We start from the raw sequence: 24,633 nt of genomic DNA, 5'->3' as shown, positions 1-24,633 counted from the left end.
TCAAATCGAACCCTAAGGACTAACCCCCCTCATATGCATGAGTGCCGCCACAGCACGCTCTAACTTGAATGCTGCTTAACATTTCACAGAGTTAGTGCGGTCTAGGTGTCCTGTGTAACTTCACCCTCACTGACAGAAAGTAGCATCCTTGCTAGTAGCTGACCTAGGTGGGCATGTAGGCAGCTGAAGTCACCCAGGGAGAGTGCCTGGCGGTGTCTTTTTTATTATTAAGATCTGTGCAGGTCAAAAGCTGGCCCTGAGCAGTCAGAGGACTCTCCCACCACTTGCACCTAATCAGGAAGAAACTTTTGCACAAGGCTTTCCCCATTATGGCTATGCTGCGGCTTCAGGTTCAGCCTATGCCCCATCCTGCACTTGGCCAAGCCTCTATTCTTATCTGCTCAGGAACAAATCTGTCTGCATGACGCCCGCCTGCAAAAACTAGGCAAACAACACGCCAGCGCCCCACTCAAGGCGGTAGTGAGGCTCCTGAGCCGGTGCCCACTTCCCTGGCCCCGCCAGCCGTGTTGGGCTGAGCGGACGGAGCCCCGGGATTGGCTGGACGGATCGCCTCAGCTCTCCTCCTCCTCAGCTGAGTCACAGCACAGCAGACAGCCCGCAGCTGTGCAGGCGCAGGGCCGCGCCAGGGGGGCTCCAGGCAGCCCCGGCTTGGGGAAAGCAACGAACTGTCTCTCCAGCCTTTCCAGCGCGCTCGCCTTGCCTGACAGGAGCGCGGCCAGGATTGCGGAGGTTAAACCGTGCTTGGCAGCCCCCCTCCCCCCCCGACTCTCCTCAGGTGTTCTCTGTGGAAAAAGCCAGAAGGGAAGCCAGGCCCAGGCTTGCCAGGTCCTCGTGCACACACAGCTGGCAGGGGATGTGCTGACTTGTAGCATCGGGAGCCTCCTAGGGTCCATGTGTTTCACACCATATGGCAGGGATCTTGGCTCCAATTCAGCCCTCTCCCCATTGAACCACCACGGGAAAGCATCCCCATTTCCACAAAGGAGGCAGATATTTGTCATCATTTTATTTAAAGCCCCAAACCTTTTATTACATAGATGCTGCTTTGAGGCTGCTGTTTAATTGTACTTTGCTTGGGCTTCTCCTTCTGTGGAATCTATATTATTATTATTATTTCTGGCAAAGGCATAACATTAGTTCTTCCCTTTGCCTGTTTCCCATGTGCTTGCATAAGCTGTAACTTTTAATGTTCATCCATATTGGGCCTCTGCTGCTAGAAGTTTGGAGTTGTCTATGACACCCTGTTTTGTCTCTCTTGAGTCTTTCTGGGGGCCCCAGGGGACTTTTTCATAAGGGGAGGGAGATTTAAACACAAACCAATCCATCAAGTTGCTTTTGCAATGAACTCTGAGATTCTGAAAGACACATTTATGATTACAACCCTGGGAGGGGTGTAGGCTCCTTTCCCAGGTCCAGGTCCAAAGCCTTTTAAATCCAAGGCAGGAATCCTGTTGGTTTGAGGGAGTTTTGCATTAGGCGGTAAAGGCCTTATGCCAGGATGGGCAATTATTTTGGGCTGAGGGCTGCTTACTGAGTTTTGGCAAGCCACTGAGAGCTGCATGACAGGCAGGCAGGGTCAGATAAATATTAATTTCCTAAATTTTTTAGGACTCTGCGGGGCAGATAGAATGGCCTGGCAGGATGCATACAGCCAGCGGGCTGCATTTTACCCACCCCTGCCTTATGCTATAAGGTGCTGAGTTCCTCCCCTGAGATTCTGAGCACCTTTACTTGCTACTGATATCACTGTGTGTGTTGGGGACATTCAGGGCTGCACAGGGTCAGGCTTCAAAGGACTGATACTTGATCTGGCTGCTGCAGCAGCTGAGCGTAACGCAGGAAGCTGCAGTGCTGATGCTTTCCTGATCCCCCCTTCCTTCCCCCTCACCTCCTCCGGTGCCTGTGTCATGTCAGTCCCTCCTCCAGGGCGGGCACAGAGCTGGGAGAAGGGTGAATTGCCATCCCTGCAGCCTGCTATTTGCACACAAAGGCAACGCAGGGAACAAGTCAGTGAGTAACTGAAGTTTATCTTGTTTTTCTCACCTGCGCTTTTCCTTGCTTAACAGGAGGATGGAGTGGGTGGGCAGCAATTGCTTTTCTGCCTTCTGGTGGCCATGAGGGCTGTTGATGCTGCCTTTTTGAGGGGATATATAATAAAAGGGGGAAATGATGATATTATAAAGCAATGGAAGGATTTGGTGGGTGAGTGAGTAATATGAGAGGAAGAGCTAGATTTTGTAACTGCTTTGAGACTGTTGCTGCCCGCTGATTTTCCTGGTGGCCCTGCTGGAACTGTCTGGCTGGATTTTATAATCTTTGGAGCTGTGAGCCTGCATGAGCAGGCAGGTCTGTCAGCCTCTTCTGGCCTGTCCTGCCATCTCCTCCAGACTGATGGAGTGCAGCACTGTGCGTTGGTGGGTGTGCTCTGCTGGAGCACCAGCTGCTTTGCTAACCTTTAGTACCCTGGCTTGGTAATGACTAGAGTGGAACGAATAACCTTGAGAAAGGGGTATAACTTCAGTTTTGTTTTCTTGGTTATCTGGATATTAATTGGTTTGCAGAAGTCAGTGCTAGGGTTTGCAGATTCCCCCCTGGGCACTGTCCAACAAGCTTGGAGGAAAAACCCTATTTTTAATTTTTGCCTCAGTCAAAAACAAGGAGCTGGATGTCATCTTTAATTGTTCATGCTTAGGACAGCCTCAGTCCTGTTTATAGAGAAGGCTAGGAGGTAGGATATGTGAATTCTAGTCCCAGCTCTGCTACTGACTTGCTGTTTAACCTTGAGTAAGTCACTTAAACCTCAGTACTTCACATTTCCCTTCTATGTTTACTAGCCTATATGAAATCTGCAGCTGCAAACTGCTACATTAAAGTCACTAGACTATTCAGCCATTCTGTGTGGGGGGAAGGAGAGGGAAGACCAGGCCAGGCAGAAATTTAAGGTTATAATGGAGCTTATTTAGAGCGTAGTAGAATTTGACAGGTAAAGTGGAACTCTAACATGCTCTGTCTCCTTTTTGTTTTCTTTCACAATGACTAGTACTTGGCTTGTTTAATGACAGCCCTTTCTGTCTTCTAATGAGAAGGATTTAAACTATTACTTATGTACTTTACTATAAGCTTTCTTGGGAAGGTTGCTATATTCAGTCATCATTTGAGACACTGCTTCAGTAGAAAAGAGTTTATGTAGTGTGCTGAAGAAATGATATTTCTTTATGTTTTTATTATAAGGAACAGTGTGCTTCAGACATTATACTGTAGATTGTAATAATAACATTTGGATAATCCAGAGGCTGTTTTCATCCTTGGCATTACAAGCTTTAACTACTATAGTTTGGGACTGTTTTTTTTCTTTTCATATGTATGTTTCCTGACCTACCAATAGATCTAGTTTGTTCCAAAGTGATTTTTTGTCTTTTGTTTTCACTGTGGCAAAAGAGATGCATTTGAAGTTTTAAGAAACTGTAGATAAGGATTTCTTAACATCCAGCACTTCCCAATATAAAACCAGTAGTAAATGTTTGGTCTATTCTAAAACTGGTATTAAGTTCCAGAAGAGAATTTGAAACTGGAAACAAAATGAAAAATAAGTTATCTGACAGTTTTGTGTACAAGGCTGGATAGGATTGTGTCAGGTGATGGTTAGTAACACTAGTTAGTAACCATTAGTCACATTAATGGTTTTAGATATTTTCAGAATCCTTTGCGTGTTTAATAACTTTGTTTTAATTTTCATATTTATTGTATTTAATAAAATATTTAGTTTTAATTACATAACAAATTTTTATGTTTATAATGTGGACTACATGTCAATATGTGCTTTCTTGCCTTATGTGAACGCCCTTTCATGTGAGTTCATGGACACAGTTTATTCTTAAACCTTCTTTTCATGTGTCCCATAGTTGTGTTGTATATATTACATACATGACTGTGTGTGAACAGATAAAAAAAAATAAGGGTTAGATTTGGAAGTCCTGAAATCCACAAAATGCAGAATTAATATCTAAGAAACAAATGTTGCTTTGTGTTTATACACTGTGCTTATTGTTGAAGAAGAGAAATACCAGCCCCTGACAGGTTTCAGCACGGAGTTGAAAATATCCTGAACCCTGTGTAAAAATTCTGGATTGCCCTTTAATACCTAAATCTCTTTGGAGGTCAGTGGAATAAAAACATATGTCAGCACAAGACACAATCTTGTGTATTTTTTCCAGTTATTCCAAAGATTTCTAAATTTGGCATTAGCCAAATAGTTTTCCTTGTATTCTAATACCTCAATTCCTCCAGTAGTTGAGCATATCACAGTCTTTAATATGTTTATCTCATGCCACCTCTGTGAGATACGGAAGTTCAATTATAGCTAGTATGCAGATGGGGAAACTGAGGCATAGGGAGAGATTATGGGAATTACCAAAGATTACACAGGAACCTGTCTGTGTGAGAGCAGGGAACTGAACCTTGGGATGAATGTTAGCCTGGGAATAAATCCCAGGTTAACAGCCTGACCGCTAGTCCAGTCCAGTTTTCTACTCTTTAAATGGGCGAATTCAGCACTGGCAATTTTTTGCTTTCCAGTTTGAATTTGCTTGGTTTTTTTAGCTTTAAGCCACTCTTAATAATATTTTACATCAATACTGTTTTGTTTATATAACATTGCCCTGACATGCTCCCAGGCCTTTTGGTGTGACAGATCCTAAAAAAAGATTGCAGCTTTACAAACAAACCCATCATTTTTTTTTTTATGCTGGTAATCTGTGTGCGATAAACAAATACAAGCATTTGAACACAGGCCCTTTTGCTTAACACACAGTTGTGTTTCAAGCAGGAAATTGCAGAAGTGAACTTGGACCTTGAGTAAGAATTGGGCTAAAGAATGTATTGAATATTTTAAAAATGGCATTAACTCGTCATCTTATACATTAACAAAACTCAGATTACAGGACACCTAATAGTTGACACTTGTATGTGTGTGTGTGTGCGCACGCGCACGCATAGTGAAAGAGAAAAGATAGATTCCAGTAGGTAGGAAGCTGGTGAGGGTGAATTTTCTCATAACCTACACCCTTAACCATCATCTATTCTAAGAAGGCTCAGGGGGTGGACACACAACGTGATTATTACAGTGTAATTTACTACAGATTTTACTCTGTACTACATTTTACTCTGTAATAAGAAGTGGGTATTTGGTCTGCTCCCCCAAGCTGTCTGCCTTCAGTAAGCACTATTGTAGTACCTGGCCATTAAATAGAAGGGGATCCAGGTTTGCTTTGAGTGTACAGCTACCTAGAGATGAAATTAGGTACGAGAATGGTGATATAGCCAGTACCCTGGTGTAGTTTACATTGGGCAATAGTTATTAATAACATTCAGAACAGTAACTTTTACTCTGGAGTGGGATGACAACAGTGTAGGCCTGTGTGCTGTATATGCAATCCACTTTTATTACAGAGTAAAGTCAATTTTGGCTGCAGTAAATGTGTTGTATGAGTGTACCCTGAGTCCTAGGTATGAGCCTTGGCTAAATGGGATACAGTTATATACAATTAAACCCTAAGTTATAATAGCTTTTATAGCCTATTGTAGCCACTTCTGTTGCTTCCTTTTATTTACATAACAAGTCTAAAGTAAACTGTTTCACTTGACACATTGGCTGTAGATACGTGTTTTCAAATGCCAGACAGACTATAGTTGGAGCACATAGGGTCACACAATATCCTACACAAACTACTTCAGCATACTGGAGTACAGGAAACTGTTGCTATTCGTGGGTTCGGCATTCGTGGTTTCAAATATTTGTGAATGCTGAACCCGCATCTTAAATACATTTAAAGGAGCTCCTCAGGAGCTCCATGCTTGCCTGGCGGTGGCAGGAGCCCAGCAGCAGCTCCTGCCACTGCTGCCATGCTCCCACTGCCACTGTGCTCCCACCATTGCCAGTGCAGCTGTGCCACCCCCCCCCAGCTGCTGGGGGCACTGAGTTCATGAATGCAGAGCCTTATTCGCAGATTTTGCCATTCGCAGGGGAATGACGAGGGTCTCCTATAAATGCTTCAAGTAAATGGGTAGATATTTCTTCTTTTGGGCTAGTGTATATGGCTAGGTGAGTGGGGGAAGGAAGTTGTGGTGACTTTTGCATTTGTTGCCACCCAGACAAGCATTTCTTAAAATTTGGAGAGACCAAGGCCATCTGCTGGGCGTTCTCATATATTTGTACTGGTACCTAAATACCTTGGGCGAAATCTATGTGTAAGTGATATGATCAAGGTCACACAAGAATCCTGAGAGAGAGCAGGGACTTGAATCTTCTAAGTACTCAGGTACTGTTCAGACAACTAGAACGTCTCTTCTTTTCTTAGGGAAGGATGCATCCAGGCTTCTGGTGAAGATTTATTCTACAGACAAGCTCAGGCACTGTTGAGTCTTTATATGGAACTTGCCCAAAAGATCAGGGGTTGGTGTTCACAATTGTCTTCCTGGGTTGGACTCAACATAAGATTTTCAAAGTGATGAGTGATATTTTTGTTCAGTTTGTCATGTTTTGGATGCGCAGCCTGTTATTTAGAAACTGTTGGTCATCCAGCACTAGTTACCTCTGAAAACAAGGTTTTTTTGGCTTTGTCTTTCAGTTGTAGAGTAGTGCATCAGTTTTGAGAAAATCGGCTTTACATGAACCATTTATAGCTAGTAAGTCAGTTGTTAGTGAGGTTTACGTTCAGATATGTAGCATTCATCTCAGGGTTGAAAATACACACACATCCAGGGAATCTTTGTTTGGAGGATTTCCTTTCCTTTGCCACACTTTAAGCTTAAATCTTTTCAGAATGTAAAATCAGATAAGACTTTTTCTTGGCAAAGAATAAGTCTATAGAAGAATGGCATTAATGGGTTAGTGTTTAATAATGTAAGGCAGGTTTGATTTTTTTTAGAACCTCCCCCCCACCAAAAAAAATCAATAATAATCAGACATAGGCTGTTAGTACTTGTTTGTGAAGTTTCAAATGCTAAACCATGGATAGAAAAAACTTCTGTACTAGTGAGAATCAAAACTCACTTAGTTGAAGGGGCCAAAATCTGATCATGTAACAGTTACTCTTTTAGGTTTTGTACCCTGGTAACTAAGACTAAGGGAGTGATTTTTACTAGATGTAATTCTTGTAACTCTCTTCTCACTAATTGAGCTATGGCCGTCTATGCTGGCTGAAAATTTCCCCCCAGATTTTGGCTCTAGCACCAGCAATTAGAAGATTGCAGTGAAATGCTTTTAGAAGAATGTAGTGTGTATTGAAGGGGCCCTATACAGTATTACAAATGATTGCTGTTCTGTTGTGATAAGACCTGTTTCTTCAGTTTTGGGCTAGGGTCACACTGTACAAATATAACAAAAAAGACATTTTTACATTGATTCATATGGTTGCTTTGTGGCAGATTGGTGCTCAGCCCTAACTACAACAGCTAAGTTATGGCTACATTTATATTTGGTGTGTAACCATTTAAAAATAAAAATGCCTGACTGAGGAGCACAGGTCCCATTGAAAATTAAGGGGACTTGTATTTATATGTAACTTGTGTGTTTTTGAAAATCCTACTTGGGGAATGTCAGTAACTTTTACAGAAGGAATGGTGATTCTTTCCCAAAGATCTATCAGCCTAAATTTAAATATCACACAGTGCTTAGTGGAATAAATATGAGTCTCTGGAATAACTGAGACTTGCTGGGGAGCACTGTTGTGGATGGGTATAAATTGTTGAGGAAAGACAGGCAGGGGAGAAGAGGAAGAGGATTTGCATTTTATATAAAAGAGCTGTATGACTGCTCAGAGCTCCAGTATGAAACTGGAGATAGGCTTTTTGAAAGTCTGTGGGTTAGGGTCAGAGGGGAGAGCAAGAAGGGTGATGTGGTGAGGGTCTGCTATGGACCACCAGAATGGGAGGATGCAGCAGAAGACCAAGCTTGGCTCAGCAGGTAACCCTTCAGGAAACTAAATCACAAAAAGGAAGCTTATAAGAAGTGGAAACTTGGACAAACAACTAGGGAGGAATATAAGAGCATTGCTTACTGGAAAGTGCAACTGGAATTGCAGCTAGCAAGGGATATGAAAAGTAACAAGAAGGGTTTCTACAAGTATGTCGATAACAAGAGGAAGGTCAGGGAAAGTGTGGGTCCCTTATTGAATGGAGGAGGCAATCTAGCGACAGAGGATGCAGAAAAGGCTGAAGTACTCAATGCCATTTTCACCTCAGTCTTCACAGGCAAGATCAGCTCCCAGACTACTGCACCTGGCAGCAGTTTAGGGAGGAGGTAACCTGCCAACAGTGGCAAAAGAACAGGTTCAGGACTATTTAAAAAAGTTGGATATATACAAATCCATGGAGTCAGAAGAGAGGCACCTGAGGGTGCTAAGAGAATTGGCCAATCTGATTGCAGAGCCACTGGCCCTCATCTTTGAAAATTTGTGGTGATCAGGAGAGGTCCTGGCTGATTGGTAAAGGACAAATATAGTGCCCATATTTAAGAAAGGGAAAAAGGAGGATCCAGGGAATTACAGACTGGTCAGCTTCATCTCAGTCACTGGAAAAGTCATGTTACCTCAAGGAATCCATTTCTTAGCACTTGGAGAAGAAGGTGGTGATTAGGAACAGTAAGCATGGACTCACCAAGGGCAAGTCATGCCTGAGCAACCTGACCGGTGTCTATGATGAGATGACTGGCTCTGTAGATGTGGGGAAACCAGTGGATATGGTATACCTAGACTTTAGACAGGCTTTTGATATGGTCTTCCACAACATTCTTGCAAGCAATCTAAGGAAGTATGTTTTGCATAAACGGATTGTAAGGTGGATAGAAAATTGGCTGGGTTATCATGCTCAGAGGGTAGTGGTTAACAGCTCGATGTTTACTTGACAGCTGGTATCACGTGGAGTGCCCCAGATGTTTTCCTCTTGTCTGCCACACCTTGATTGGATTATTTTATTGAAAAAGGGAGGCTGCCAGAGAGTTCCAGACAGAGTCTTAGCTTGTTTTGGCCAGCAGCGCCCTCCTGTACCTAGCTGACTCCAGTCCTGTCCTTTAAGTGGGGGCCCTTCTGGCTCTGTCTGTGCCATAAGACATCAGGTGCCTTAAGGGCTATTTGTGGCTTTCTTACACCCATTTAGCCAGCCCATAACTTGCAGTTGGTACTTTAAGTTGTTCACTGGGCCTTATCCCAGCCCTCAGCCTTCTGGGTCCCTGAACTCAGGCTGGGCTGCTTCTGCTACACCAGTCTTCAGCCCTTGTAGTCTCTGACCCCAGGCTAGACTATTCCTACTGGCTTTGGCTCTCTCAGTCTCAGCCTGCACCAAGCCACAGCCATCTGTGACTCCAGGCTAAGCTGCCTGCTACTGAGTGCCCACCATGCAGCCCTCCTTGGCTTCCACACTTCCCCCATAGCCACAACTTGGCCCTCCAATTAGCCTAATCAAAACATAAACACAACACAAGTGCAATAGCTGTACAATGAAAATCCCCCTCCAACTCTGGGTCATAGCTTCTCTGTAAGTTATGTTTCCCTTAGCTCTTCCCTTGTAGCTCTCTTGGACAGTTTCAGTGCCAGGCAGGCTACATCCCATTGCCATCTTGCTCAGGAGCTCCTCTCTTCACAGCCTGCAGGGCTAGATTGGCTTCCTGGTTTCAGAATCTGGCCTTAAATGCCTCCAAAGCCCCATACCTTCCTATTTGGAAGGCAAAGTATGACAATGGATAGTTCTAGTTTGTTTATTGTGGCACCTGCTAGCAGTGAACTTTTAGGAGGGATTAAAGGAAGAAAGAGGTGATGACTTGGGTAGTCCAGTCTAGGCTAGGTTAGTAAGATTTTTAAAATGACAGCTAGCTATTTCTGTTTAAGACATTTTTCCAGAAAAAAAGTGCTTTCATCATAGGCTCCAGTCTGCAATGCACAATGGTTTCTAAGGCATCCCTGTTGAGCTGGCTTCCACCAGTTGGCACTGTCCCCACTGCTCCAGCTGCATTGCTCCAGCTTTTGGCTCCCCTCCCTTCTCTGGCTTTTGCTTCCTGCCATCATCTCAGAAGGTGGGAGGATATGGCATAGCACAGCCTGTGGGGCTGAGGGAAACTGGGGTACCCACATGGTGTGGTATGGTGTGGTGTAACATGGGAGCCCACAGCCAGGGAGCGAAGAGTGAGGCTGGATCACCTGTGCATGCAGTGCAGCAGGGAGGGGGGCGGGGGTGCAGGGGGCATGGAGCGTGCAGTACAGTGGGGAGGCAACCATGCAGTGTGTGGTCTGGGGACCCTGTAGCTTACAGTGGTGAGTTCTGCAAGGTGTGTGGCGATGATCTTCTTGGAAGATGAACAGCCCTGGCAGTGCTGTTGCAAAGGTGGGGAGGGGGGACGAGTGGGGCAACTATCCTGGGTGTCGAAGTGAAGGGGTGCCAACAGGTGCTGCCCAGCTAGGGCAGGGCATGGGACAGAGCCACGAGTGGTTCATTTTGGGACAGAGGAGCGGGGACAAGGGGAGGGCAGCTCCCGCTGCTGCGTGTACTCCTAGGCAAGCACAGAGGGGGGCATGTGCCCCCTGGATCTGTGCATGAGGCGAGGGCAGGTTGCCATTGCGGGCTTTACCCTGGGCACCAAACTTTCTTGCCATGGAATTGAGCCCTGGTCTAAGGGATAAATGGAGTTTAGGATACACATGACCCCTCAAAATTAGGTGCTATTATTGTAGGCTGAAAATGATGCCAGATGTGAGAAAAGTGGGAAAAGTGCTTTTATTTTCTTAGATGTGCTTTATCCCAAAGTGTCTGTCCATAAGTTCTTGTTTAGCTGAAAGAACAAAACTAGAGCCAAATGCTGTGCAGATTTTTATGTGTAAAATGCCTTCGTTATGAATTGAGAATGAAGTGTCCTCATCTTTTCCAGTAGCAATAGTATTTTTCTACCCTGCAACATTCACTGAGAAAGTTCACGTCCTTGTAAAATGCATTCTTGTGGAGACCTGAGGGCTACTCAGTTTTGTATAAGCAACAAGCAAGTACTAAGGGTTTCCCGTGACCTCACTGTTGGAGCTGCTGCTGTCTTGATAGTGAGACAGGCAGAGACTGTTTGGAGCAGCTAAAATAAAAAATATCACCCAAACCACATACAGTCTCTTAAGGAATTGAGGAATGTTTTGTGGAATATTGACGTTTGAAGGAACTTACTCTAAACTCAAATTATAAATTCAGATATCTTGGGCACTGAACAAGCTAAGCTTTGGATATATTATTATTTAAAGATTAAATATAGTTAGATTTCAGAATTTAACTTACATAGTAATTGGCCCTAGTAGCCATTTCACTCCCTAAAAATACAGTCCCTAAAGCATGTTTTTAGGCATTCAAAGCAATCTGAAAATTTTTCCAGTTTTACCAACTCTGTCTGGTGGTCAGCAATTTAAGATCATTACATTCTATTTACATGGCTGCATTGTGGAAATAGGTCAGAAAATTAGAAAATACCCATAAAGATGGAATAACATTTCCTTAAGGCTGAAGATTGTTATGCATTAAACAAAGTGCTAGTGAGATGCATAGTGTCAAGGGCCTTTGGCCCCCTGTGTTGAAGCAGAGGTGTTAATTACCTTCCTCTGCTGCTCTTTGCACCCTAAAGGGGCTTTATGGTGAGGGAGGACAGGCAGACCCCCCTGCATGGCTCAGTCCCTTGCCGTACCCTGGCAGGGCAGCTCCTTCTTGAGCCCCACTCCCTCCCCCCGCAACAAACTTCCCAGCTGGACTCAGCTGCTCTCCACGTGGCCGGGCTGTGCTCCTGGCCACCTGCGTGCTGCACTGTGGCTGCACACATGCACATGGAGCTCTGCGTACTCCCTACAACGCTTTTAAGTACCCCAGGGGTATGCATACACCTGGTTGACAACTACTGTTGCAGGCGTTCTGTTGTGGGGGCTGTCTAGCAGAGCCTACATAGTAATGAGCTATGGGCCAAGGTGAATCTGGCCATGAAGATTTGGTACCTTTTAAACTGTCTTTACATTTTATTTAGCTGAAAATAAATTGCATTTTGCATTGTATCTTAGTTAAAAAACAACCCCTAAGTAGAAACTAAACCAATCATTTCAAAGCATGAGCGATTAAATGTCTTTATCTAGGGTCAGTTCATTCATGCTATCCCAGTGCTATTGTGTCTGATCCATGCAAGCATTCTGCCAAGAAACGGCGCAATTGAATTCAAGAAGCTAATGAGTATGTCCCTGGGCACCTATACATGTGCCTGAAGCTTGCTCCAATGCGTGCTTATTAGCACGTTTAGGAGCAGACTCGATTAATCGAGTCTGCTGGAGTGTAGTGCTTAGCACGCTCCAGCAGTATTGGCGTCTTGTGCACCACCCCCAAGCGTCAAAATGGCAGCAGGGGTGCTTTAACTAAAGCTTGTTGAATGAGCCTGGGAACCACTGAGCATACTTAAGGGTGCCCATGTTTAACTCTCTGGTTGGATTCGGGTATTTCTTCCCCTTAAATGTGCATTTAGGAAGGTATATACCTAATATACTGGGAGATTAGCATGACTTACTTGAGTGCATAAGGTTCTTTTCTTGTGGGCCAATTATTTAAATACTTTGTTTTCTAAATGTGTATGTCAGGAGTATAAAATACTTCCTGAATTTAGCAGAATAAGTAAAGCACATGAGTCACTTCCTATATGTGCAAATTAGTGTGTTCTTTGTTTGTATATAATTGTATGCATCTTCCAGCTAACATAATTGGACAGTGCAGCAAGGATGGAAACAGAACTGCACAGGGTCACTGAGCATTCACCTTTATTCCCAGACAACCATTTATTCAAAGGAGCCACAAGGTCAATGCAGTTATGTCCAGTGCAACCGTGACCCTCTCAGGACATTTTCAGTGCATAACTAATTACTTAATTACAGGAAGTCCTCAGACTTATGATGCAATTGGTTCCTGAAAACTGTGTCTTAAGTTGAATGTCATAACTCGGAACCAGTTTTCCCATAGGAACAATGTTATAAATGTGGGATTGGTTCTTTCATGATGCTGGATACAGCTGCATCCAGCTGGTAAGTCTGGTGTGGTGGAAGGGGAGGGGGAAGGGAAGGGGTGTGGTGGGGGGCAAATCAAGGCCCCCATGGTGAGGAAGGGGCTGCGGCAAGTTGCTCATGTGGTGGCTCCCACTGCTCATCTGGGAGGGCATGGGGGGTGTGCCTCTGGATCTGCACAGGGTGGGCTGGGGGGGGCTGGGGCTATACCAGGCTGCTCTGAGAGCGGCAGCTATGCCCTCTCACTGCTCACCCAGCTGGGATGGGGTAGGCATGGGACAGGGCTGCTGCACTGCCTCTGGACAAGTGGCACGCAGCCGCAGAATCCTCCTCTCCCCCAACGAGCCATGGCTCTGTTCTATGCCTGCCCTGCCTTGGCTGGGTAAGCAGTAGCAGGGTATGGGGGGGCATGTGCCCCAGGATTGGGGTGGGGTGGATGGGGCCAGGGTTTAAGTGAGCTGTGCTCCGGGCAGGTGGCAGAACATAAAGGGGGGCTATGGTCCCCCCTATAACCTCCACTCTACCACCCACCCTCTTCCACCCTGCTGCCCACCCCAGTCTAGGGCCACAAGCCCCCCACATGCCCTCCTGCTGCTTGCCCAGCTGGGGCAGGTCAGGCACAGGATGGAGCTGTGGCTCGTGGTGGGCGGGGACCAACTCCTGCCACTGCATGCCGCTTTTCTGGAGACTGCGAAGTGGCCCCTTACTGCCCCCGCCCCGTGCTAAATACCACCCTCCAGAAGACTTGATTAATTGAGTCTGCTCCTACAAGTGTTAATAAGCATGCATTGGAGCAGGCTTCAGGCACATGTATAGGTGCCCAGGGATACAGCTGCATCCAGCTGGTAAGTCTGGTGTGGTAGAAGGGAGGGAAAAGGGAAGGGGTGTGGTGGGGGCAGATCAAGGCTCCTCATGGTGAGGGAGGGGTTGGGCTGGGGCAAGTTTCTCATCTGGTGGCTCCTGGGGCTGGGCTGGGCTGGGCTGCTATGAGAGTGGGGGCTATGCCCTCCCACTGCTCACCCAGCTGGGGTGGGGTGGGTGCAGGATGGGGCTGCTGTGCTGCTGCTGGACAAGCAGTGTAGAGCAGTGGGAGCCACCTTTCCCCCAATGAGCCACAGCTCTGTTCTGCATCTGCCCTGCCCAGGCTGGGCGAGCAGCAACAGGTGCAGCTCTGGTCTCACCCACCCTGCCCTGCCCCATGCAGATCCAGGGGTACATGTCCCCCATGCCCTTCTGGGGTGTGCACAGCAGTGGGCCATGCATGCCCCCCCCCACCATTCCCTCCCAGGTGAGCAGCAGGAGCCGCCAGATGAGCAACTTGCCACACGGGACCTTGATCTGCCCCGCCACAGCCCTTCTCTTCCCCCTCCCCTTTCACCACACCAGACTTACCAGCTGGATGCAGCTGTATCCAGCATCGTAAAGTCGAGACCCACATTGGAAAGTTGAAACAGGGTGTCAATTTAGAAACTTCTTAAGTGCCGTTCATTGTAATTTGACGAGTTGTAAGTTGAGGACTGCCTGTATAAACATCATGCATTATTCATTATACCACTTAGTCCTTGTCTTTTTCAAAGAGAATGTGTCACCATTATGAGCAAGGTAATTGAGACTGGAAACCCGGGATAAGGAAAATAGCACTGTGGATGAAGGAGAAAAACAAGAGGAGACTGGGAGTTAATAGGTTGCAGGAGAGATTGAGTTGGGATAAGGTTTTGGGATGGACATCTGGGAACAGCTTAGGAATGACAGCAGTTGGGTAGAGGAAAGGGAGACAACTTAAAAGAGGGACTGTAAGGTGGTAGGAGAACTTAGGACTGTTTAAACAATTGAGGCCAATCTTTGTGGCATACATACCACAAATTTAGTCCTGAGAGTCACTGTGATCCCTCTCCCCTACCCAATCTGCTGCTTTGCTTTCTGCTCCCTGCCCTTTGCTCCCTGCCCAAGAACCTGGTCTGCTTTCTTCTTCCTGGCCTGGGTTCTCTGTTTGATTTGATACTTTGCTTTGTGCTCCCTGCTCTATCTGTCATTATACTATTTGTTCCCTCCCCAGTCTGCTGTATGTCACACAGAGAAGCTGCCTGTGCCACTTGTGGCATCCTATTTTAGGCAATGAGGATAAGATCAGAAGCCAGGGGAGACAAGGCACAGACAGAAGTGACAGTTTTTGCACAATCTGGCCACAGAAAGTGGTTTATTGCCATGACCAAATACAAGTATACAGCTGCAGACTCCTACAAAAGTGGCCGACTGGGTGAAAATCTGAACCCTCATTGCTCAAGGGGTCAGATGAAGATGTTTCAAAACACAGTGTCTTCAGTAACTTGTGTCTGCACTGCCTGTCCGCTTGTCATTGTCCTCAGGATAGGAGAGGGGGAAGAGAGCAGAGGAAGTTTGGTCTGGGGGTTTTTTAACCCCTGCTGGAGGTGGGGTGGGTGTATTGGAGTGCCTCCTGAGGTGGGGGTCTCCAATTCACCCAGATCACCCTGCAGTGCTGGCTGGGTTACCCCTAGAGCAGTGGTCACCAACTGGTCGATCACAATTGACGGGTCGATTGGGGAGCCTCTGACAGTTGATCTCAGTCTGTGACAGCTCAGGAGCAATGGGATGCACATGGGGAGTGGCCAGGATGCAGTCTGGGAGCGGCTGGATGCATGTGGCTGGGGTGACCTGCACCTTCTGCCACCAGCGCCGGGCAGGGTGATTGGGACAATCTCCCTCCCTGGCCCCTGCCACCGAATGACTGGGGCCTCAGCGGGGCCAGGCCAGGGGAGAGTCAGAGCCTGGGCTGTTTGTCCAGGCACATGGTGGGGGGATGGCCTCCCACCACTGCACACACCCCGGCAGAGGCCTGGGGGGCACGTGATCCCTGATCTATGTGCAGGGCGAGATGCCTCAGCACACTGGACTTTGTGTCCCAAGCCCCACTGCAGCCATTCGGGGCCCTAGACCAAGCTCCCTTTTCCCCTCCCATTCTGAAAACAGGGCAGGCTGGCAGGGAGCAGGGGCTGTTGCTAGGGGAAACTGGCTGAAGACTGCAGCCAGCAGCTAGTGAACTTCTGTTTGTCCAGGGGATCATTGTAGCTCAGAATGCTTCTGGCAAAGCGTTATCAGTTACAGTGGGAAGCTGCATTTCTGTCTGCATCCTTAGACATGATGAAGAGAGCAAAAAGAAAGGAGATTGGAAGTGAGAGCCATCTGAGAACAGGGATGTGGGACTGACCAGAGGTTAGGGAACTGGAGGGGAGGGAAGTCAAATGAGGAGTTGGAAAGTGGGAACTGGGATCAGCTCCATATGGCGACTTAAAATATTATGCTGGGTAGGTTCGAGGTGACTGAATGGCTAGATAAAGAAACTGGAGAGTGGGATGGAGGCTGGGATGAAGGTCTTGGAAGAATAACATTACAACTTGCTAGGTTAGGAGACTTATAGGTAGCCTGGGAAATGAAATGAGACTGTTTAGATGAAGAGAAAGGGGAACTTTCAAAAAGAAACGAAGGTTAATACGTGTATATCATTTTTTTTTGATGCAAGCCTTGGGGACGGTGCAAAAATACTCTCACAGATTTAAGAGGAGTCCATGGAATCTGTGTTTTTGAGCGTATAAATGTTATATAATGCTAAATAGTCTGAAAAAAATCAGGTCCTAAGCATTTCAAATTAGGCACCCAAAATTAGACCTTAATCTTTCTGTGACTTCATTCCTATCTGTAACATGGTGAACATTATACCCACATTTTACACAGATGTTGCAAAAATAAAATCATTTACTTTTGAGATTCTGTGATTCTATAATGACAAGCACCATAGAATAACTTACATAGAAAACAATAATTTTATCATCAGTAAAGAAAGCAGGAGGATGTGCATGAGTAATGAGGAGAAAAAATATTGAAAAGCTGCTCATTGAAAGAACTCTGCTCATGCTGAGTGTTGAATGAAGCAGAGTTTCTGAGGAATAGATGGTGTAATCATATAATTACAGACTGCATCATACTCAAGTGCCCAAGGAGGGTGAATGAAGATTGAAGAGGCAACCTTAATGCTGATATTTCCTAACTTTTGCGTGCTTGACTTTGCAGCCTTAGTGATGTTCTTAAACAGGGTCCGGGTGGATAACAATCAACGATTTAAAAAAAAAAAGATTTTTTATTTAAATCAGAATTTTTGATTTAATTATATATATATATTTTTTTTGTTAAGATGCTTTTTAAAAAATAAATATATAAAGATACTTTTAATGTAAGATAAGTTAAAGCTCAAAGATATCATCATGGAATAGGGATTATAACTTCTAATTATATACTATTTGAGATAATATATTCATACATTTTTAGACGTTTTATAAATTGGTTACAACAGGCCATGGACTATATTAGGAGTCCAATCTTTTTGGGTTCTCAGAGGCTCCTCTATAGGTTAGTAAAGTTTAAAGAAAACTGATCCACCCAATAGAATTCAGTGCTCAGTCTGGAAGATCCCATTAAACATCTCTGTGATGCTTAGTTTCAGTTCTCGAACTGTGGATTTGTGTCTCAAGAGATCCCAGGCAGACAAGGCTCTTTGGGTAGATGTGACCAACTATTTAGTTGGCCTAATCTTTTATTAGGCCAACTAAATAGTTGGAAAAATTGTTCTTTTCAAGCTTTTGGGCACAAACAGCCTTCTTCAGGAATAGGGAGAGTTTGTTGTCTCCAGAGATAACATTTGTGTTAGCAGTAGCAGTATATGTATATATGGGGATGAGAGATAAGAGACCTGATTACCTACCCACACATTTGTACACACACAGTCAAGCCCTTACTTTTCTCTAAAAGTGCAAAGTTTCAAGCAGTTAGATGAATAAAGGGTATCAAACAACAAGAATACTCTTTTTTTAGAAAGCAATGATTAAATCAAGGCTTCTTGACCAGTGATTTAAATCGTAAGCAGCCCTCCTTTCCCCTCCCTTCCATAGTGCTGAGCTGAGGGGGTGGGTGTGGCCAGGCCCCCACAGGACCTCTGATTAGGGAGGTCTGCCTGCACCATCCCAGGCTTTTCCCCACTGGCTACTCAAGGGGTGGGAGCCCAGGTTAGCACTCTGAGGCAAGGGGTGTATGCATCTGCTGATGATATAGAGCTTTTCAATCTCCCTATCCCTGATTCTTTATACTGCCTGAAGCAAACTAACAGGCAAGCAAGCCAGCAGGGGGCTGATAACTGGTTTTAGCTATTTTCAAGATGGTTTATGTGCACTGAACATCTGTTCTGTTACAGGTTTAAACCAGTTACTAATCACTTAAATGGGTTTATGTGTAATGTCTGTCCCTAGCCAAAGAGTTTAAGTGTATTTAAGTTAATCATTCTATTAAATGTTTTCTCCAATTTTGCCTAAATGTTTTAACACGTATAAATAGATAACTGTACTAAATAAATCCAAGGGCAGGAAGAATGCATCCAATTAACCTGTAACAACCAACAACTTATCTGTAACATTAAGGGTGGGCCAAAACCCCCATATTTTATAGTATGCAAAGTCAGGTGCTGAAAACCTATGAAATGCCAGTATTAAGATTGCCGTGAGATCTTAATGATGTATTATGGTACAGTTTGATTACATGACCGTATATGATTTGTTTTCTAGAGGAATAGTGTTGTGAGTTGCAGCCTCTCTTATTAACTGGGTTGGGAAATGAGGTGGTGACCTAGGGCATGTGTAGACAAAATAGGGGCCCTAAATTGAAACAATGGGTTTTAAGAAACACCGCTTCAGTTTAGAGCTGATTAAACCCCCGTGTCATGCACACACCCTAATGACTTACCTGCCCCTTTAGTGGGGAGGGGAGGGCGAGCTGCCAGTAGGCGGAGAGGTCCCTGGTCTGCGGATGGGCGAGTGCTTCCCTCTGCGGCAGCACCCACCCATAGGCATTCAGCTTGGGTGGTCCTAGGGGGCACTGCAGCTGCATAGGTAAGCACTGTGCCCCCACGCAGCTCAGGCAGGCAGGCTCCGGGGGGGGGAAGAATAAAAAGATCATGGCCTGCTGATTTTCTTGGGCAGAGCTGTTTTCCTGGGCTGCTGCCAGGCTGCCTGCAGGGCTTCCTGCAGAGCCATGGAGCTGCATGGAGCCCAGTGCTTCACTCTGTGGTTGTAGGGGCAGGAAGCTAAAACTCCTCAAAGGAGTTTTAGTTTGCTGCACCCCAAGTCATTTAAGGCGCATTATGCCGCCAAATTTCCTACAGCGGCTGGAATTAATGTGAAATATGCTGCTGAGGTGTACAAACACCTGCACCATTAAAGCATTGCAAAAGCATTTAGCCCACTTTAAAGTGTTGTGCCCAGATGCCTCTCGTTTCATCTACACATGGCCCTTAATGGCAGTGGGAGAAACTGGATCAGCTGCTTGCTCATGGGCCAACTGCTTGCCCATGTGGTTCTGCGCATGCTCAGAACTGAGCAGAAAAGAAAGAAAGTTCTGTACTAGGAGAAGAAAAATAATTGATCAGTATTTAGAAGCTGCACAGTCTGAAAGTCTGGTTGTGGTTTGGATACAAAACAACCCTCTGAAGTTTAGGAAGTAGTTAAAACTCTTTGCTTTACAAACCACGCTTTGTTTTGGCCTTCTAAAGTCCATCCCAAAGTACATTGACTGTAAATAAATTAAACTGGGTCTCCTGACTGTATGTAAAATTATCTTTTGTTTTTAATATGAAAATAACCGATTACTCAAATAAAAAACATCTCTGGAGTCCTAAGAAGTCTTGACAGGATAATAAATTCTGATGATTGCATACATCTTTGTGTTTTCTTCCAGGCACAAACAATGAATTACGTCGGGCAGTTAGCAGGCCAAGTATTTGTCACTGTGAAGGAGCTCTACAAGGGATTAAATCCTGCTACATTGTCTGGATGCATAGATATAATTGTTGTACGTCAGCCAGATGGAAACCTTCAGTGTTCCCCTTTTCATGTGCGCTTCGGAAAAATGGGGGTTCTGCGTTCTAGGGAGAAAGTGGTATGACAACATTTGTTTTTTTCTCTGTGAAAAAATCCTAATTGAATTGTAGGTACAGAATATGTTACAGTGTATCAGTTCAGGCTTTCCTTTGATGCAGGTCATAAAATACCAAAAGTAGCTTCAAGCTTTATTTAAAATGGTTGTTACAGGTGGTATTAGTTTAATACAATTTATAGATGGTTGACCATAATGGGTTCAAATCAAAACAAAACAAGCAGACAAATTTATTGAATGAAAATGTACTTCTCATGCTTTGTGCATAATTTCATCAGATGTAGCTATTTTATGTTACTACTTGCTAATGTTAATGGGAATATGCAAGTATATCGATAAATATATTAATGAAAGTACTTCTCAGAATTTTTTGGTATCTCTATGTTTTTCAGTTTCATGCTATAAAGATGAATTTAATAATCTATAAACCCTTGTAATAAAATATTTGCATTTACGGTCATCATAATCTCAAAAGTTATATAGCATTGATAGGATGGGTGGCAGAGTAGAAGTAAAGAGATTGAAGAATCTGGGGCTGTTTAAGAGGGGATGAATAATAGGATCTGATTGAGACATAAAATAATCAAGTTTCCTTTTTGGCCTTTTTCATACTATAAAAATGGGAATGGTTGGTGAAAGCATTTAGAGCTCATGAAGGGACAGAATTACCCTGTGGAAATTTCTGTCAGTGAAGTCAAGAGCTTAAGAGTACTGAAAACAAATTAGACTGTTATGCGAATAATGATGCATCTACAGTTACATAAGAAATGGAACTTTTTATCATTATGAAACCTCATGCATCAGGACCCCAGCCTTAACTACTATATTTTAGGAAGACACTTTCCCAACAAGCATTTATTTTTCATTATTGGGTTTCATTCATGTTCTCTGAAGCATCTCTCTAACTTCAGACACAGAATACGGGGCATATGGACTTGATATGAGAATTCCCATGTATTGCAAATTGCTTGATTTTAATTCAAAATATATTTTTCCCAAGGTTGACATAGAAATTAATGGAGAATCTGTAGATTTGCACATGAAACTAGGGGACAATGGAGAAGCATTTTTCGTACAGGAAACAGATAATGATCAGGTAATGTCCAATAATAATTTTTAGTTATCAGAGTTCTGGTGTGCATCCTGCCATGGCAAATTTGAGTACTTTGTTGATAAGATATACTTGAATTTAACTACTTGAGTACTTGAATTTGAGTACTTTCTTGATAAGATGTACTTTTTATCCAGTTTGTACCTATGATAGTTGCTGGAGATTTATCTCATATAGGAATTTGGTGTTGGATTGAATAGCCATTTCTGGACTGAAATTGTATATCTTTGCAAGGCTGATTAAAAATAACATTAATAATTGATCAAAGATAAACTGAGGCCCAAGTATGTTTCGTTATGTTTGTGCATTAGTGTGTATGAAAGTATGCGTGCATTTTAGCATGCTCCAAGCATGCTTTCACAATGCCCAGAGATACACTTGCAAAACAAAGATTTACTTATGTCCGGAACTTATGTTGCCCAAATCTCTTATTTGTATATGTCCACTGAATGTTTCAGAACTGCAAAAGTGCACATGCTCTTTTAGTAGGGTTGGAGTGTTGTTGTAGCTGTGGTGGTCTAGGAAAAGTCTGGAAGCAAGGCTTTTTTTGTTATTTTTTATTGGACCAACTATACAATTGGGCTTAGGTTGGCTGTGCTCTTTTAAACAGCTGGGCTTAAGGAGCTTGTGCTATTAAATGAATGATTCTGCAACTATCAGCCACACCATTTTTGAACACGGACTGTGGTGCAAATATTTGTGTGATTAAGATCTTGATGATGTATATAAGGCACATACTAATTTTGCCTACCCTATCCACCATGTAATGAGTGGGAAATCTTTTAAGGTTATTCTCTGTGAAAATATGCTCCAGTATCTTGTTTGTCCAGAATGAAACAAACACAGTTAACACTGTGCACTTAGCTTCATTTGAACATTGCACACATACAATTTTACTTCCTAAACTTTTTAATTTAAATATGTTAACTAAGCAAGATCTGGAGGCATGCTTCCTAAACAAAGTTTTGAAGACAGTTTTAATTTCTTGGAAATCTTCACGTTGTTTGATACAAGTGAGACTCATTGCTGGTATATAGGTGCTGACTTCCCATTTCTTTCTGAGACCAGTGTGATCTGTGCACAGATCACAGGAGCATGATTAGGCAGTAAAGTTGTTGACTTAGGAAAGAGATGTTTCTGTCACTAAAATTTGCTGTTCAGGGTATTAAGGGGCTGCTGAACTCCCACTGAATTTGAGCCCATTGAATTTTATGTATGAAGTTACATAATTTATGTTTTGGTTGTTGAGTCTTAAGAGCAAGAACCTGAACTGTGGTATGAAGCAGAGCCCCAAGTGACCGTGGAAGAGGAAAACACCATGTTTCTCTGTGCACCAAGGCATTTGCACAGACTTCTTGGGCCCCGTCTGCCTTGTTTGGTCCTAAAGGTTGACTGGAGCTTATAATGGTACAAGGAAAAATCAGTCCCTTTGTTCATGGATAAAAGTGGTAGTAATCATTCCTGACCTCTGGGAAAAGACTGTGAAGGGCAGTAGCTGATTCTCAACCAGGATGCTGTGAGCTCCTTAAGAAAATGCCATTGGGTGCTGCACAATCTTAGCACTGTACGGTGTGCAGAAGGGAAAAAAAAAGCAACATATGATTCACAGGATAGACCCAGACATTTTCATAATGTCAAAGGCATGTGGGCTTTCTAAATTATTTCAACAGAAGAATTACTTAATTATTTATGCTTAGTCAAGAAATGAGTGAAAGCTAAGAGCTGGAATTTTCTGACAGGTGCCTTGAGTCTAAAAAGATTGAGAACCGTTGGTGTAAGGAAACTTCCCATGCCCCTCTTTGCATCCAGGCAAGAACATAGCAGAGCATAGCCCATTTTATTCATTCTAATATGTTAATATTTGACATAGATCTGAATTGTATGTTTTGATTGTGTATCCAGAACACATATCAGGATGTTGGGACCTGAGATAGTGGTCTTAGCTTATTAGAGAGTAAGGAATGAGTTGTGAGCATGAGTTGAACTTTCCTAGTGCAGGGTATTTGACTGAGGATCTATTTATGACTTATTTTTAATATCAACTGAATACAGACTAGAATAGTTGACTGGCCAGCATTAGCCGTCTGAAATATATCTTGAGTACAGTGCTGTCCCTTGCTTGTTTTAAGAACTGGCATTCTGAAGCTGTTTTTGCTGTCCTGGACCCTATAGAGCCTACATGCAGAAAGGTTATTATACAAATGAACAGTGAGTAATCAGCTGCTAGAACTGTATTTATGAATGCCTGGAGTAATAATATGCCACATATTTTGTTATCTTTCTTAAGGAGGTAATTCCTCACCACCTTTCCACATCCCCCATTCTATCAGAGGGAGTTGGTCTAATGGAATCACAGCGGAAGAGGAACTCAATAGACTGGGTCAGGAGCTTGGACAGTACTGGATCCTCACAAGCACAAACTCAAGTACATGTTTCTCAGCCTGCTATAGAAACCTCTTCTGTTTGTGGCTCTGTGAAGAAAAGAAGAAAAAAGAGGAGAAAATCTACCCATAAAATAGACAGCTTGAAACGAGAAGACAATGGAGACACTTCAGAAGATGAAGACATGTTTCCTATAGAGATTAGTTCAGATGAAGAGAATGACTTATTGGACAACAGCAGGTATCCTCCTTTAATAGCAGACCTAATGCCAAATTGTAGGGTTTGGTGTTTCTGTTGTGTATTTCAGAGAGGACTTTAATTTATATTTTTGGTGAAAGTTTTCTTCTAAATTAACAACCAAACCTTTCAGACTAGTTGTGAAATCCGAAAGGATTCTGAATTGAAACTAACAGAGAGACTCCCTTTGCTTTGATTATAATACACTGGCAATTTATAAGTATAAATAGGAATCTAATAAAAATGATGGACCAGATCCTTATGTAGTGTAAAATGGCATTTCTCTATTGACTTCAGTGGAGCTATGCCTATTTGCCTTGCCAGGGAATTGATCTTAGGCCTTCTCTACATGTGAAGGTAAAGGTGCGATTGGATCTAAAGCATGACCCACACAGTTGTGCCTCCTGCTAAGCCACACGTGCACAGCAGGAGGTGCGATCGTGGGATCATGAATTAGACTCAATTGTACCTTATTGCTGGTGTAGGGGGAGCCCAATTCTGGGCTTCCCCTGCATCGGCAAGAAGCAGACACATACAGCTGGGAGTCACCTTGGCTGAGGGGGCTCCTAGCTACAGAGGCCATGCACAGCCAGGACTGAGAGAACCACAGTGGATGGGGTTCTGGGTCCCAGTTGTGTCTCACATCTGTGCGAGGCTCAGCCAGGATATAGAGCCCTGTCAGCCGCAGGACCAAAAGCTTCACGTAGGCCTGGGGGTTTCATGCACCCCCAGGCCTGGCGATCACAGCTGCCATGATACCCAGAGCTTGGGAGCTGCACCCTGTAGTTGGGAGCCCTGTCAGTTGATGGAGCTTCCAGCTACAGGGGAAACCCTGCAACA

General features: G+C 44.1%; 1 protein-coding gene across 3 annotated transcripts in view; it reads left to right on the top strand.

Moving 5' to 3' along the window:
• Positions 1-1,956: 1,956 nt before the first annotated feature.
• Positions 1,957-24,633, top strand: part of LPIN1 (lipin 1) — a 71,665-nt gene continuing 48,988 nt past the window's right edge. For 2 of the 3 annotated variants that reach the window (XM_019537391.1, XM_019537389.1), the window contains exons 1-4: positions 1,957-2,027; positions 19,866-20,066; positions 21,064-21,159; positions 23,462-23,796. In XM_019537391.1, coding sequence (XP_019392936.1) covers positions 19,875-20,066; positions 21,064-21,159; positions 23,462-23,796 — 623 coding nt within the window. In that variant the 5' untranslated portion in view covers positions 1,957-2,027; positions 19,866-19,874. Of the gene's footprint in view, positions 2,032-19,865; positions 20,067-21,063; positions 21,160-23,461; positions 23,797-24,633 lie in introns of all 3 variants that reach the window. The other variant, XM_019537390.1, reaches the window with a different exon arrangement.

Source organism: Crocodylus porosus, unplaced genomic scaffold (assembly GCF_001723895.1).
Source record: "Crocodylus porosus isolate Cpor-Errol unplaced genomic scaffold, CroPor_comp1, whole genome shotgun sequence".
Classification (NCBI taxonomy): domain Eukaryota; kingdom Metazoa; phylum Chordata; order Crocodylia; family Crocodylidae; genus Crocodylus; species Crocodylus porosus.
This window is presented reverse-complemented; position numbering and strand designations above follow the sequence as displayed.